General features: G+C 38.8%; 2 protein-coding genes across 2 annotated transcripts in view; both read left to right on the plus strand.

Moving 5' to 3' along the window:
* The first annotated feature begins 1,259 nt into the window (after positions 1–1,259).
* LOC146522229 (up-regulator of cell proliferation-like) lies at positions 1,260–12,525 on the plus strand. Its single transcript, XM_085137290.1, has 3 exons — positions 1,260–1,356; positions 1,482–1,613; positions 7,178–12,525. Exons 2-3 carry the CDS (start codon positions 1,535–1,537, stop codon positions 11,833–11,835), a joined length of 4,737 nt encoding a protein of 1,578 aa, XP_084993416.1. The 5' UTR covers positions 1,260–1,356; positions 1,482–1,534; the 3' UTR covers positions 11,836–12,525.
* LOC146522230 (up-regulator of cell proliferation-like) overlaps positions 1,301–14,206 on the plus strand; it is a 239,821-nt gene continuing 226,915 nt past the window's right edge. Inside the window, exon 1 of the mRNA XM_085137268.1 lies at positions 1,301–1,356. The gene's annotated coding sequence lies outside the window, so the exon portion shown is untranslated. The remainder of the gene's footprint in view (positions 1,357–14,206) is intronic.

Raw genomic sequence — 14,206 nt, forward strand, 5'->3', positions numbered from 1 at the left:
CTTATCGATTCTCTTATCGATTCTCTTATCGATTCTTTTTTAAAAAAAAGGAGAACATTAAGTTCGATTAGCTTAGAACTTTGTTTTATATCTTCTCTTTGAACAAGATAGAAATTTAGGAGTAACATGGCCTTACAAACCCAACAGTGAGATCTTAAGAGATCCACAGCCTACAGCTCTTCAATGGGGTGTCACAGGGTCCCCAGGAAAAAAAAATTGTAAATGTAAAATAATAAAATAAATATTCTTCTGTAGCAATAACAAAGTATAACATAAATTATTCAGTAGCAATTACACAAGAATATCCGGTAATGTCCCTGCCTACAATTAAACACATTCACTTACCGAAAATCGGGGCATCTGCTGTGGCAAATGGGTGCAAGCCTTTGACCACAAACTTAGTCACTGCTCGGTGACATTCGTCTATCCTGGCCTGAAAGGAGACGCTACCGGTAGACTGCAGCGAGAACTACCAGCATCTGAGGCAGACTCTGTCTCTCTCATCATGGTCACCTAAACGCACAGTAATGGCAGGTTTTGTAATGAGGCAGATCGCGCTAACATAATATGCACTGTTAGTTGATTATTTACCTGCCGCATTAACGGGAGAGGGCGTGCAAACGTTACCGCTGCTGCTGGGTTGAGATTCACGAGTCCGGAGCGGAATTAAAAACATGACATTCAATTAAGGTTATCGCGTGTTTTGTGAGCAAATGCTTTTGCATATTCGTAGTGTTTCCTTCCTTAAATGAAATATCTACTTTGCAAGTATTGCAAGTTGCCCTGTTGTCATCCGTTCTCGTAAAGTATAACCAAACTTTTGAGCGTTTGAGCCGCCATGTTTCCTGCCAGGTAAGCGACGCTCCGCAACGTGGTGACGTCATTCGGGGCGACTGGAATCGATAAGGGAATCGTTTGCAAAAATGGCAAACGATTCCAAGGAATTGAAACAGTGGTAACCGGTTCTCAACAAAAACCGGTTTTCGATACCCATCCCTAGTCCTGGATAATTAAGCATTCAGTGTGAAAGGCAACATTAAGAATAGGTGAGTCTGAAAAATTTGTAACGCATGAAATATTTTGTTTTCTGTTGTAGTGATTAGATGTGAGGACAAAGTTTGTATAACCATTGTTGGTAAAATATATGAAAAATAAATATTGTTGTAATGTGATATTGTATATATATATATATATATATATATATATATATATATATATATACACACTTTGTGTGTCACTTTGTCATCATTTGTAAAAAGGAAAACAACGATAAAAACTATGAAGAGGAAGTAAATGACCTTCCATCAGCACCATGTTCTACCTGCAGGGATGACTGTCACCAGATTGTTAGAGGAGGTAAAAATCAGCTTTATGCTTTTTATTACCACAGCAAAAACATACAATATGATGTGAGGTTTATACATAAAATAATAATAATAATAATAATAATAATAATAATAATAATAATATTTTCACTATAGGGAGCATAGTCGCCACTTAAAGAGAGGGAGAACCAGTGCAAGAGTCAACAGATATGAACAGCCCAGAGCCCAACAACCTGAAAACAGCCAGGTCCAGCCAGTCTCATGAAAACATGATGGATGAAAACAAAGGTCAGTTTGTTGTTACCCTTACATGCACAAGAAAGTAAAATTTAACATCAATTCCAAAAAAGAGTTTGGATGTTGTGTAAAATGTAAATAAAAACAGACGATTATTTTCAGATCTCATAACTTTGTAGTTTCTTTACAATAGAAAACATATCAACTGTTTAAATTGAGAAACTATACCATTTAAAAAATAATTTGTAATTTCTTAGGAGAGGAATGTGGGCCTGTTCTTCTCTGACATAGGATTTGTGTTGCTCAGCAGCTCTGGTTCTTCGTTGAGATATTTTTCATTCCGTGATGCTCCAAATGTTTTTAGGGGGTAGAAGGTCTGGACTCCAACCCAGTGGTTTAGCTCCCACAGTCTTCTACTATGAAGACATACTGTTGTTATAAATGCAATATGCAGTTTTATATTGTCATGCTGAAATATACAAGATGTTCCCTGAAAAAGACATTGTCTGGATAGGAACATATGTTGCTCTAAAACCTGTATGCAAGTTCATGTAATTGGTTCCATTACATGGTTCTGCTTGTTTTATTTGTCTTGATTTATTTTTGTTTAAAATCAGGTCAGGGTAAAGATCAAGGCCACACCCAATGTGAATCATTAAAAACTTATATTACAGATACAACCACTCAATATTGTCGCTTTCAACCAGGTCAGCCGGCTAGCATTAAGCTGTCAGCTGGTGGACTTCTGACAGCCAGCTGCTGAGAATCCCCCCTCCTTCCTTGGGGGCATATCTACCTCCACTATAAACACACCCCTTTCACTCAATTGCAGGGTATCACCAAGAGATGGCACTTACTTCAAACAAAACCTTGACTTGGATGGTTCCATATTGAAGATGATTTTCTCAGAATTATTGTACAGTCTTTGTCTTATAATATAAAGCACATTGAGGCCACTGTTGTGATTTGGCAATATATAAATATGTGAAATTTAACCTGAATTAAATTTCACATTCTTTTGATAACTTTTGTTGTAAACTTCTTCACCCATCAAAAACTTAAATTTCAGTTTTTTAAATGTAAAATAAATGGATAAAACTTCAGAGTCAGTTTGACTTTTTAAATCATTTTCAGTCCTGTCCTCATACCGTAGAGGGGAACGTCTTTTCAAGCTAAATGAAAGTGCGTTATACCAGTGTTAACTTGATGGATGTGTGTGGGTGTGGAACTCTCATCAGCGGTGTTTTATGGGGGCTGGGCAGAATTTTTGGCAATGTGAGCAAACAAAAGAAGCATCTTCATGGTGCCTTCCTAAAAACAGGACATTAGAAGACTACCAAAAGTATTGCGGTCTATACTGTTATATAAATTTCATAAATTTTACGTTTTACTGCTTGATATTCAGTGTTATTTCTGTTGAAACCTTGAATTTGTTTTAAGAAGGAGAGTACATGCTCTCACAGTTACCCCAAGATGAGAAAAGACTGATATTCTGCTTTTGGAATTTTCATGAACACAACTCTGCGCTGAAAACCGGTTATCTGACTGAGACATTAGTAAACTAAACAGGCATGTTCTGACTTGTCAGATCATTCCATAAAGTAGAACTTCAGCCGACTTCTGCATATTTTTAACTTACACTCTGTGATAAATTCAATATGATGTTACAAAGTTTGCATCTGTATTAACAACAGTTTTAGTAGCAAACTCTGTATTGCATACTTTTAAAACCAGATTTTAAAGTAATTTAAAAGTCTGTCACAGGTGCACAAGCTTATACAGGGACCTCTGGAGCCTTTTCAACTGCTCCGCCAACCTCGGGGGGAAAAGCAGTCTTGCACAAACGACAGTCTTCACTAGTCAGGACAGTTAGAAAGCTTTCTTCTTCATGAATGAGTGAGGCATTTTTAGACATTATTAGACATTTGAGCATTTCATGTTGAGTAAAATATTCAGCAATAATCACAGAACGCTAGAATAACTTTTTGTTTTCTGCTTGTTAATTGTGCACAAACTCTTATATTTATAGAACCCCTGAAGGAACTTCTATTAGCACTGCCCCCCTGGTGGATACATGAGATATCACCTCTGTTTTTCATAAATGCTGCTTGGGGGCGTGAACATTCCTGTTCGCATTGTACACGTCACAATGAGGGTATCATTACAGCCACGGCTCAGCCAGCAATCAGTCAGGAATCCATTACGCATCTGTCTAGTTCCTGTCAGGAATGAGGTGGCCATTTTAAGTGGCTCTATCTGTACTCACAATTTTTTTTAAGTGGATGGACTTCAAACTTCACAACAATGTACTATACCAGGGGTAGGCAACCTTTCTGATGACGAGTGCCATTTAAAATTTCCTCAGAAGTCAGTGTGCCATATGATTGCATTAGCAATAAATATAATAACGCTCTATATTAACAGTTACACACTATATAGAACTCCTTTATAGAATTATATTTGTTCGCAGATGTTGGCAGCTATCAGCGAATAGTTATCAGCTATTTTGAAACAAAAACCCCCACTTTTTATTTATAACAAGAACTCCATAAAAATAAACTGGACCAATATGGCATGTTTGTTAATACAGAGACACACATGTTAATGTGATCTCTGGTCTCCCACTCAGAGACACAGGTCTCCGAGTGTCCAGCATTCAGACGACTACCTGAGGACTCATGTGAGAGAAAATCTGCTCACACAGATATGTAGAGCCAAAAACTGTCAATAAGGCCTCTGCAATGTTCTGAAGACAGTTAAACTTGTCAGGTAGTGATGTCCAGCAGGTGAAAATGCAAGCTCCATGAACACGCACAGTTGTGGATTCCAGCTGCTTTGATGTTATATGTGTGATTTCTATACATTTTACATCAGATAAAAACTTTGGTTGTAAGCTTCAGATAATTATTTAATAAAAGCTAGATATTTTAAATGAGAATAAGAAAGAAAAGTATTTCTTTGTGTCCCCTTTCCCTGTTAATGCCCTACCTGGCCCCCTGGCAAAACTTTGCTAGACCCGCCCCTGCACAGTTACCAGCTGTCAGCTACATAAAAAAGGATCCTGGTGTTATTTGTCTCTCAGAAACAGTTCATAACTTCCCTTCAACTCATTCATGTCACCTAAAAGGTAAACCTGTTTCTCCATCACCTGTTCAACTCTGATGATTCAGTAAGGACATCTCCTGGTTTTATCTTCATGTTTCCCTCTCACCACATATCCAAACCGACATAATGACCAGCAGCTTTTACAGCTGTGGCTCCAGCAAACATCAGCTGATACTAGAAATTAATATTAAATGAATTCTAACAGCTGATCAACCTTAAACGTGCTGCTGTTGTTTAGCGCGACATCTGCTGGTTTCCTCTTTTTGGCGCAAATTGGATGATAAACAAATAAGAGAGAAAAGCCGATCAGCTGATTATTGATCAGTTTCATGATTGAAGTAGGGGGGGGGGGGGGGGAGAAAAGAGGCAGCTGTGCAGCGTAAAGACAGAATAACTCCAGCTTTGTGTCTTTTTCATTGTAGCTAAAGTCCGGGACAAACTGCGTCTCTTCTCAGCTCAACACGAAACGTGTAATATTTTCTCTGAATGAGGGACCATTCCATTTTTTAAGGAGCCGTTGGCAACTCTACTAACTAACTTTATGAATAAAATAAAGTTCAACGTCAGTAACTTAGCGCGCACCCAGCTGTATAGAAACTCTGTCATGCTAGCTAGTACGCAGTACGAGTTATTGTAACTGACTGTAAAAAGTTAGCACAACGAAAATAAACTCCACCTAAAATTGGTTTATATCTGACCCAGATAGACTGCAGGTCATAACTTCTTACCTGAAGTTCAGTTCACCTGACACTCGGACTGGCGGCTGCCTTGGGTCTCTCCTCCTCCTGCCTCCCCTCATCCACCTGCTGACCTCTGTGGAAGCTTCGCCATAGCCACCACCAAACAACTGACTTATTTTTACACATCGGCCAGCATCTGGCCAATCCACAACTTCTCATTGTTCATGCCGTTACAAAAAAAAAAGAAAAAAAAAGTCATCAGCCCACCGGGCAAATGCCCGGTATGCCCGATATCAGTCCAGCTATGTTAACTTGTTAATCTTTCCCCGAAAAGTTGTTTTCTGCGGTGCCTCTTTCGTGCTTGGCTCTCCTACCTTTGCTAACATGATGCTCATAGTGCAGAAGCCTGTGCTGCATTCACTTACCCTCGGATATCTGAGCTTCACTGTGAAACCATAATCGTACATTTGATATTTCATTGAATTTTATTGTTTTAGCTTCGGGGTGGCACCTGGGGTGGCCGGTCTGGTTGGGGGGGGTGGCCTGTGCCCCCCCAGGCCACCCGCTGGACACGCCACTGGTCGCCTTATCCAGCAGCTCCACCTGATCTCCTAGAGATTTCCACCCTTTTCCTATTCCCCATCCGCTGTCATCAAGTTCACGATCAAATTCTCCATCCATCCGTAAATACTCTTCTTATCTCCTTTTAATCTCACAGTAATTTTATTTATTTATTTTTACTTTACCACCTATCCACCGTTTATTTTATTTATTTATTTTGGCTCCTCCTCTTTTTGTTTCACCAACAACCCACTATATTCTGTCCTCTCTCCCCCTTTTACACACACACATACAGACACACACACACACACTTTTCACTTCTCTTCTTACACACACACACTCTTCGCTTCTCCTCTTTTTTTTCTCAGAGTTCACAATAGTCAAGTAAAAAAAAACCTCCTTTGCTCAATCAACATGTTTACACAATGCACTGGTATGAGCTCTGGTACTTTAGGGAGGATTCTAGCTAATTCCAATTGGGCCTCCAACCCCTTATATAATTTCTACATGTAATTTGGAGAGGTTGTTTATCCTAATTTCCCTCTCTTGCTTAATAATTTTTCCGGGGACTTCAGAGAGGGTGCTTTTTTTTTGCCTTAAATTCCCTCTCACAGCCTCAAACAGCTTTAGTGGGACTTTGGGGGTCCTGAACTCCCCGGGCCTCCCAATCCAGTTTCCGGAATGCCGCTGGTTATCTTTCTCTTAGAACCACCTTATCCCATCCTCTCCTGCACTGCTTGTCATCCAATCCCTCAGCTGAGAATCCGGGTCACAGAACCAAATTGTCGAGGTCCTCACTCGATCTCTCCAATCATTTTGCTTCTCAGCTGAAATAAAGGTCTTAATAAATACTTGTGATTTTTCTTTATTGAACCACTGCACAGTGGGAGATTATGCAACGCCAAAGCAGATTTGAGGGGCAGTCACCCAGTCATACACTTATATAATTTTTAATTTCACCCTTCAGGTGTGGTCCCCTTGAGCTTCACAATATGCTATAAAACACTGGAGATTTCCCTTACATGAAAACAATAACCTTTTATTTTGACAGTAGGTCCGGGTCCACATGGGACAGCTTGTGGGTCCCGACCCGGACTGCGGTCCACTTTTGAGCAACGTCTACTACAAAGGTAGTCGACGAGGGCCTATTAGATCAGATCATGATACTATTTAAGTGATATTGTGTACAGGTGCATTATTTTAGATCTTTTTTAAAATATTAAAAAGTCTATAGTTTATTCAGTAATAACAACATCTTTTTATCCACAGTGAAACACCTGGAGAGCTTATTGGAAGAACTGGGCTTGAAGCAGTACTACAGAGAGAAGCTATCACTCAGCAGAATACTTGAGATCAACAAGAAGTCAATCACTGATGAACCTGCCAAGTGTAAACCAGACCTTCCATGGCATTTTCTAAAGAAACTAATGATGTTAAATGTCACTTGTATAAATGTGAAATGTACATCAGAGTGTGAGTCAAACAGTGATGATGAATCAGGGAGTGCAGACACAGATCTTGATAATATGATTGACAGTCCAAACACAGATGACATGGTGAACCCCCTCGACATAATCACTGCTCTCTTTCTCTGTTCTGATGGTTTTCTACAGCAGGAAATGGCACTAAAAATGTCCATGTGTCAGTTCTCTGTCCCTCTGCTGCTTCCCAATTGTGACACAGGACAGTGCACACTCATGCTGTGGGCCATGAGAGACATTGTTAAAAAGTACAGACCTCAGTCTCTTTCACAGTCAAAGGGCTTCATTGAAGAAAGAATTGTTCTCTCTGAACTTCCAATGGTCTCTTTTGTCAGACTGGGTGAGTGCTCCTTGTCCAAGTCAGAGATTCTCAATAAACTTCTGAGCAATGCTCAGCAGTACCACAACACCTTTGTTCACCACAACATGGAGTGTGGTGACAGTCCAAGAAGAATTTCCAATGGACTGACTGAAATTACTTGGTATCTTCCTGGTGGAAATACAAAAATTGATATTTTCAGTCAGCCAGTGGCTGTAGCCAACCTTCGTGGGGACATTGCTTCATTTGAAACACAATACTCCTTTTTGTGTCAGACATCTGCAGCAGTTTTTGTCTTCTTTGACCATTTGGATTCTGAGTCTGAGTTTGTGACTAATCTGTTTAAAAGCCAGAATCACAAAGCACCGATCTTCTTGGTGGGTAACGGTGAGAGCAAACACTTCAGTTTAGAGGCTCTGAGAAAACTGGCAACTAAGTTGAACTTGAATAAAAACAACATAATTATTACAGCAAAGCAAAAAGATGATGCAGGCTTTGTAAAATATTTGAGGAAAACAGTCAGAAATGTGGTTGAGAAATCAGAGAAGAAGATGAAAATGGAGAAGATGGTGAATGTTGCACATGAATTGGGAATCCTGGTTGATGAAGATGCACCAGAGTGCCAGACTGCAAAGAAAAATGCAGAAGCAATCACTGCAGAAATTCAAGACATCCATACATACAAAGAAGATCAACTTCCCCGACACGGCCAGATATGGACAATACTGACCTTGTTAGAGAAAGAAGAATTTCAACTTCAAAATGTTGGGTCTAAAAATGTAGAAGATTACAAACGAGATATTCAGAAACAGAAAGAAGAACTGCGGCAAAAGCAGAACTCTTATGAGATATCAACAGCTATGACAAACTTCATCACTGGGATTTCAAGCCCAGGAACAGAAAGGTTTTATTTCCTGAAATGGATGCAAATGAACCTCAATAATGTGCCTCATATAAAACTGTCTGAACTCAGGGAGAAATATAAAGAAAAATGCATACACTGCATAACCAGACAAATTTCCAACAGCTCACTGGGTATTGAACACTTCTTCCGTGAAATGGGTCAGATTTATGAAGCTTCACTGTCTCTTCCAGAAACAGACAAATCACGTCAACAATTGCAGCATCTGCCCAAACTGTGTGCAGAGTTGTTGCTTGATGGATTTCCTCTTGAGCTTGTAGATGGAAATGCATCCAACATCCCTCTCAGATGGGTGAGTGATGTTCTCTCTCAGCTCAGTGACTTGGTGTCTCCAAACAGAAAGATACGAGTAGTCACAGTTCTTGGAGTTCAGAGCACAGGAAAGTCCACTCTCCTTAACACCATGTTTGGAGTGCAGTTTGCAGTCAGCAGTGGTCGATGTACTCGAGGTGCCTTTATGTTGCTCATCAAAATCAATGAAGACATAAAAAACGTCCTAAACTGTGACTTCATGGTGATCATTGACACTGAGGGCTTAAAGTCAACAGAACTTGCACAACTGGACAACAGCTATGAGCACGACAATGAACTTGCAACACTTGTTGTGGGGCTGAGTGATGTCACCATTGTCAATATTGCAATGGAGAATTTAACTGAAATGAAGGACATCCTACAAATAGTTGTGCACGCTTTTCTCAGGATGAAGGAGGTGGGCAAAAAGCCTAAATGTCAGTTTGTTCACCAGAATGTGTCGGATGTTTCAGCCCATGAGAACAACTTACAAGACAGGGAACTGCTCCTGGATCAGTTAAATGAGATGACTCAGGCAGCAGCCAAAATGGAAAAGAAAGAGGAGAACAAGAGCTTCACTGATGTGATGGAGTACAGTCCAGACACTGGGAACTGGTACATTCCTGGACTCTGGAATGGAAACCCATCAATGGCACCTGTTAATGCAGGATACAGCGAGGCTGTATATGAGCTCAAGAAAAACATCATCCAACTACTGAGAAACTGTGAGTCATCTGCTAATAATGTCATGGAGTTAAAAGAGTGGGTGAAAAGCCTGTCGGATGCAGTAAAGAATGAAAACTTCATCTTCCACTTCAGAAACAGCCTCGTAGCTGATGCATACATGAAGCTCTGCACAGAGTTCAACAAATGGGAGTGGGAGTTCAGAAAAGAAATGTCCACCTGGGCAACAAGTGCAGAAACCAAAATTTTACATTTTTGTACCATTGCAGCAAATTCTGAAACAAGATCTGAATTTCTCGTATCTTTGAAAAGTGAAGCCTCCACAGTGCTGTCTACATGGAAGACAAAGCTTCTAGAAAATCTGACACAGTATTTCAAGCAAACGGAGGGTCATGTGGATCTAGTTGAAGGATACAAAGAGGAATTCTCAGTCAAAGTAATGTTGCTTTGTTTTGAAATCGAAAGTGGTGTAAAGTATCAGCTTGAAGCAACGGCAGGAATCAGACAGGCAATGGCAGTAATTTATAAAATAAAAAACCATCATAGAAAAGAGATTAAAAAAGCAGTGTGTGCAATAATTGATGAATGTCGAAAGACAAATGTTCAAATGACAGACGCAGAGTTGGACAAAGAGTTTGAGACGATGTGGAGGGAAACTTTACAAAAGCTCTCTTTCTCTGAACAAAATGCCTCAAATGTCACATACTGTGTTTCCTACTGTCTGACAGAAAATCTGAAACATAAAGGAAGCCTTGCAAGTGAATTATTAAGGGAAAGTAGGCTGGAAGATTGTGGAAAAGAGCCTTTCAAATATACACCGGAAGGATGGTTCAACAGATTTAAACATGGAACCAAAAAGTTTTTTACTGGTCAGGATCAAATAATGGCAGCACAACATCTGGCTGACAGCATCATATATACTTGCTCAGAGTTTGTGAATGAACAAGTGAAAAGAAAAAACAATTACCATGACACTTACATCCAGGAGATTCTCCAGATGATTGATGAGAAGCTAAAAAACAATCAAGATATTAGGACAAACATCGAGTTTGAAGTTTCTCTAAAACAGCACATCTGTGGATTTGCAGCCAGAAAGTTTCAGAAAATGCACAAAGATTTCATAGAAGAAAATGTTGTGAACAGATGTCTGAATAAAGACAAGGAAAAGTTTTGTGATGATTTCAAAGATGTGTTTTATGAACGAGACCAGTGTCAGAAGAAGGCAGAAGAATTCACAAATCGATGCTTAAAGCCTGCTGTTGAAGACTTTGTTTATCTTTCCCTGGGTCTTAATATCATTGATGAAATGAGGAAACTCAAGCAGTTCAGCTCACGAATGTTCTTCCAGTATTCAATTTTACTAGATTTGCTCTCCAAGGGGGATTTTCAAAACTATCTAAGTTATATTTGCTCATATGAGAATTATGTAAAGACATGGATACTTGAACAAATAAAGGAGCACTTCTCAAATGAGTCGACAGTTTTTGAATTTGAGGACCGACATCTACGTTCATGTATTGAAAGCATAAATTCTGCCATCAACAAGGCCAAAACCAGAGAGAGTGATGATTTGAAGGCTTTTGTTGAATATATTTGCAAAGAACTTGGTAATAAACTGATCATTTCCCAGGATGACCTTGGTGCTTTCATGATACTGAACAACGCTGACAAGGAACAGTTTGTTGACTGGCTCACAACTTCTGTGAACAACATTGCAGAAACTCTCAGAAATGAGTTCAAAGAATCTACATTTGAAATGAAACTACAACATCTCCATGTGAATCCTCAGAATGAGCTTTTCAAGAAATTGAGTGGTTGTGGCAAACAGTGTCCATTCTGTAAAGCTCCCTGTGATGCAGGAGGAAAAGGCCATACTGAGCACTTTGTTTCACTGCATAGGCCACATGGCCTGGATAGATACATGCAAGGCCACACACCTGTCCCTGACATATGCTCTTCGCTGGTGATGAGTGACAAAAAATTTCGTTCTAGTGATACAAACAATCAATGGCACCCTTATAAAAAATACAAGGACATTTATAAAGACTGGAATATTCAGCCAGATGTGAGCCTTGAGGCGTCAGGCTACTGGAAATATGTAATCACAAAATACAACAGTGACTTTGCCAAAAAATATGAAGCAGAGCCGGTCAACATCCCAGTATCTTGGTATAACATCAACAAAGATAGGGCAGAAAAAAGTCTGAAAGAATCGTTTTACATATACTAAAAACTCAATTTCTCTCTATTTCCTTCTTGTGTACGGAACAACATATCAGATCTTATTTTTGCGATCCTGAAGAAAACTAAAGAAAAATTGAGACACCTTTAGTGCACACAGAAGACTGACCAATGTTAACAAAATGTCAATAAAATAAAAATACTGGTCAACTTCACCTGATTTTGCATTTATCCTATGTAATTAAAAAAAGACCTAAATAACAATAACAATTACCATAATTATTATTATTACTATTATTATTATTATTATTATTGTGATGGTGATGATGACTACTACTACTACTACTACTACTATTATTGTTGTTATTATGTAACCCATTCAAGACATTGTATCTTAAACTTTTTAAATCCATGTAATTTGAGTATGTGACTTTCTTACTCAGAATTAAAAATGTACTTTTCTTCACAGACATAACTAATCTTACATTTCCTTTTTAAAGAGCTTAGAGGGTGATTCCTTTTATATGATGTATGTATCTGATGTATCAATCACGTTCATTGTGTTAGGTCTCTTAGTTCTAACCATAAATGACATCAATGATGTGTATTTGTCACAGTCTTTGTGTTTTTGATATTGCAGAGGATCTGAGCGATGTGCATGCGTTATTCTTTGGATCAGTTTTAATGTGTTGTAGTAATAATAAACTATATTTAGCCTCAAATATATGTTTGCTATGTTTTATTTTGAATTTATGTGATACATTCATCTCATTTATCTGTATTTGTTTTCTATTGTTTTGTCATGTGCTTAACTAATTGTGAAGCACTTTGGTCAATAGAGCCATCATTGCCAGACCTGGCAATCTTAGGATCTTAAAGCAAGTTAGGGGTGCTTTGTGCCTTCCAAAACCTATCCATTTTTGCTCCCACAACTCAAAACCTTTCTTTTTTACCTGGCTTGATGGACCCTGTGTATACACATTGGTCAGAATTAGGTCTTCACAGTATTAAGGAACTCTACATCGACAATTGTTTTTCCTTCATTTCCTCAGTTGTAATCAAAATTTATGCTCCCCTCTGCTCATTTATTTTGATACTTACAAATCAGGAATTTTGTAAAACACTGCCGCATAGCAGACAGGTCTGGCCCTGCCTGCACTGCTGGCTGACTTCTGGCATGGTAAGTGGTATGTCATCCAGATATGGGCTATTCCTGGCGTTGATGGCACTGTTTATGTGATGGCATGCCACATCTGGCCCGATTGTGGTTTGGTTTATGTGGCCCAGCACATAGAAAACAGGTCTGGCCCAGATCCGGCATCAAGCTGGCACTTCTGACTTTTCCTATTTTAGTTAGAAGACCTAAATGCCATGTTGAAATACTATACTGCTATGGTAGCTAACGTTTCAAATGCAGGTTTGACAGGTTTGTGAGTGTACACTTTATCCAAAATCTATCGAGAGTTTACTCATGTCTACTACCGGGTGACTGTACAGTGTTGGGTAAGTTACTTAAAAAAGTAATTAATTACTAATTACTTAATCAATATTGTATTTAAAATACTTATCTAATTACTGTGTCTGAAAGGTAACTTAATTACTCAATAAGTAATTTAACTACATACTTCTTAAAATCCCTATAAAACATTGAGTGGACAAACAATAAAAATTAAACTCTTTAAATAATAAATACATTATTTTTTCAAGCTCACCTTCAGACGCTTTCTGTGCTCCTGAAGTAAAATCAGGTTTTGTCTGCTTAGCAGGAGTTGCCGCGGTGTTATCCATGGATGATGAACAAGAATCACTCAGAAGTGTTCGTCTATGCTCTTGTGTCAGGTGCTTCAGTAAATTACTTGTGCAATTAACAGTGGCCAATAGTTTTTTCTCCCCAGGACATAGCTTAAATATTACTGTAATAATCTGCTTGTTTCAGAAAAGTTAAGAGACGGGAATATGTCCATTTCATAAAACAGCCACACGCTTCAGCCGAGTCCGACATCTTCCGCTTTAGAATACGACTATGCAGCAAACTGGCGCAAAATGACGTGCAGCTGCACTACAACGATGTTAAAGCGGCAGAGTTTACTTTTACCTTTAGAAGATAAATTATTGAAATTAAACAATGATAATCAGCGAGTTTAATTATTTTACAATGTAACACAAGTACATTGTAAGTAACTGTAATTAAAATACATAAAAATGAACAGTAATCAGTTACTCTACTTTTTCAGTGGAAAAGTAATTTAATTACTACACTGAACCCTGTGCCTGTAGCTCAGGAGACAGAGCAGGTCACCTACTGATCGGAAGGTTAGTGGTTCGATCCCTGGTTCCTCCATGTTCCTGCACATGTTGTTTTTACAACGCTTGATTAAGGTATACATCAGGCTGAAATGTGGGGCCAGAGCTGAAACTTT

Source organism: Neolamprologus multifasciatus, chromosome 3 (genome assembly GCF_963576455.1).
Source record: "Neolamprologus multifasciatus chromosome 3, fNeoMul1.2, whole genome shotgun sequence".
Lineage (NCBI taxonomy): Eukaryota > Metazoa > Chordata > Actinopteri > Cichliformes > Cichlidae > Neolamprologus > Neolamprologus multifasciatus.

Excerpts from the sequence above, each read along its gene's own strand:
- LOC146522229 (XM_085137290.1), top strand. The coding sequence starts at position 1,535 with ATGAACAGCCCAGAGCCCAACAACCTGAAAACAGCCAGGTCCAGCCAG. Across the intron at positions 1,614-7,177 it reads CATGATGGATGAAAACAAAG|TGAAACACCTGGAGAGCTTA; the intron begins GTCAGTTTGTTG and ends TTTTATCCACAG.